The following is a 2,731-nucleotide window of genomic DNA, read 5'->3' as shown; positions in this document are numbered from 1 at the left end:
TTATTATTATATTTTCCTATTCTTGCTGTGTTGGTGGTCCTCTATTCTTCAGAAGCACTATCTGGATTGGCTGCCCAGCAGAGCCTACCATGATGATGCTAACATTCCAGGCAGATTGAGAGGTCAAAATTTGAACATCTGCCCATTTGATAGCCTCCGCGTCCCCTGGATCAGCCCTTATGGGCTGAATTATTTTGGATGTTGCTGCTGTTATTGAAACCTGCAGCTGCATTTTAGATCTGAGCCATGTTGGCTGAAGAATTAGCTGCCTGGATGACCTTCTTTGCCTCTTTGAGAGGGTTCAATTGAGAGTATATTTCCTTCATAATCAAATTAATGTCCAACATGACAGACTTCAATTTGAACTCTTGTACCTTCTCAATTTTCTTTTGCACATAGTTTCACTATATATTGAGAAGTGCAGAATAGAACATGTGGAATACCACATTATTTGACAGTAAAATATTAAGTATTTCCAATTTCATAATAACATCATTGAACTTATTGAAAAATATGTGTATGTTAGTGACATGAACATCACTCATTGATGTAAATGCCAAGACTGCTTCCCTGCAGAGCTGCATTCTCAGAATGAAGAACTTCTTCTCAACTGTGTGTCAAAGAGAATAAGTGATCCTGCCCTCATCATACTTATTAAAACAGAGCTGAATGCTGGCTGCCAACACATTTGAAATGAATGTATAAAGCCAGTGATTTTTGACCTTTCAAAAAGAAGCCCATTTGGGGTTCTCATCAGGGCTTTTGACTTGCTTGTCCTCTAATATAACCCAGTATTGAGCATCAATTAGCTTGGCCTTCATATTCACATACCAGGAGAGGTAATTTGAAGATCTGACCAGAGTGTTCAGCTTGATGGCATACTTAGTATTCTGTTTGAACTGGCTGATTGCCTTGCCAATGCAGCTATCCAGGTCATAGAGGTTATATTGCATTTGAGACCTCAAGTTCAGATCTCATGCCAATGGTCAACCCACTAGTGGATTTGTGGGCATCACAGCTCTGTCATTCTGAGTGTAGAGCCTCTTCAATTGAAGTTGAAGCTGCAATTCTTTGCACCTCTCTTTTTGAAGTTCTAAATCAATTTTTTGACATTTGAGATTCAATCTCCCCAGTTGCAATTCCTCAGAGTTGGTTGCTGGCAGCAGGTTAGAGATCACTGCAGGCATCTTCACCTCATCTTCTGAAGGAGTTGGATCAGCATATTCAACACGACATAGGCAGACTGGCCTCACCATGATAGAGGCTGTAATCAGCTCAGCTTGCTGATTGAGCATTTCAAAAAGTCCAATATTGGAACTCTTGAACACCCCTGGGGGGGTCAGTGAGCTCATGCCCCTCTGATCATTTTCAGATTAGTCAGATTAGCTGAATTGACTCAATCATGACTGTGAGTGAGTCATCATATGTTCTGCCATATCATATTAATTTTCTATATAATAGAGTAATCTTATTCAGTGAGATTCTTGCCTATAAGCTTGATTAAGTGAATTGACATGTTCTTGTGTGATCAGTCACTGAAAAATTAGTGAGTTGCAGATTTTTTCACCCACTAAGTGAACAGATTAAACACAGAAAAAAAAATAATATAAGAGTACATCAAATTGATCAATTGATATAAAATAAGACAATATTATATTGAATAAAGTAAGTAGTGATTAATATACACTATATTTGATAAGAATTCCCTGAATTGGCAGTTATTTGCGCAAAATAGGTCTCATAACCTGTGAAGAATAGATTGCTTGATTGATTATGAAGTGATTGCTAGCTATGCGGAAGTTATATACAGTGCGGATTACATAAGAAGGCAGATAGCCTGACAATTAGTAATGTAGAAAGTTTTCTTCTTATGCAGCTTTCAATTGCATTCTAATATAATACTAAGCTTCATCCTACTCTTTCTACTCAGAATTGAGTAGAACTTGCTTAGCAAGAATCTGATGATATGATAACATACTGAGTCTAAACATAGTCAGCTTAGAATAGAAATTTATTCTTTTTAATTATCAGAAAGATTTAGATCAAGATGATTATTTTAGACTTTTAATTCTCTGAAAAGATCAAAAAGAACTAATGATATATTCTAACAAAATCAACTGATCAATCATAAATCTCATTTAAAAAATTTAGATAAATAATTTATTTAGATAAAAATTATACCTCTAATGAGTTAGCAGCAATCTTTAACAATATTTTTGATAATAAAAAAGTACTAAAAGATATAGTTACACATCTGCAGATGAAATGAAATGATGTTGCAGCTTAGACAGCTATCAAATAAAGTTAAATTAATAGACTCATTGCAAAATGTGATAAGTTTAATTATATTTTAAATTATATAACAATCAGCAATTAAGCAATAAGTCAAAATATCACTCTCTCAGAGAATATAAGAAGATTTATCAAAATTGATGATTCAAAACATCATATTAATAATAAGAAGTCAAAGTTTAAGTATTGACTTTCTCATATGAAGAATAAACTACAGAAAAATATCAATCACTATCTTACTAAATGTATAAAGATTGATTATATTAAAAACTAAACTGATAAAGATATAGTGTATTATATTATATTCTGTATAAAAAAATCACTTTGAATAATATCAGACTGTAGAAAAAATATTTAAACATCTTAAATCAATTTATAAAAATATTAATAAGTTATAAAATATTAAAAATAATTACTATAAGTTAATTATATATAATGA

At 32.8% G+C, this 2,731-nt stretch overlaps 1 protein-coding gene across 1 annotated transcript; it reads right to left on the bottom strand.

The window, feature by feature from the left end:
• Nucleotides 1-986: 986 nt before the first annotated feature.
• PADG_12495 (uncharacterized protein) lies at nucleotides 987-1,295 on the bottom strand (the record flags this gene model as incomplete). The annotated part of the gene is made up of 1 exon (XM_010765626.1): nucleotides 987-1,295. One exon carries the CDS (start codon nucleotides 1,293-1,295, stop codon nucleotides 987-989), a length of 309 nt encoding a protein of 102 aa, XP_010763928.1.
• Nucleotides 1,296-2,731: the final 1,436 nt, after the last annotated feature.

Source organism: Paracoccidioides brasiliensis (assembly GCF_000150735.1).
Source record: "Paracoccidioides brasiliensis Pb18 unplaced genomic scaffold supercont2.25, whole genome shotgun sequence".
In the NCBI taxonomy this organism is placed as follows: Eukaryota; Fungi; Ascomycota; class Eurotiomycetes; order Onygenales; family Ajellomycetaceae; genus Paracoccidioides; species Paracoccidioides brasiliensis.
This window is presented reverse-complemented; position numbering and strand designations above follow the sequence as displayed.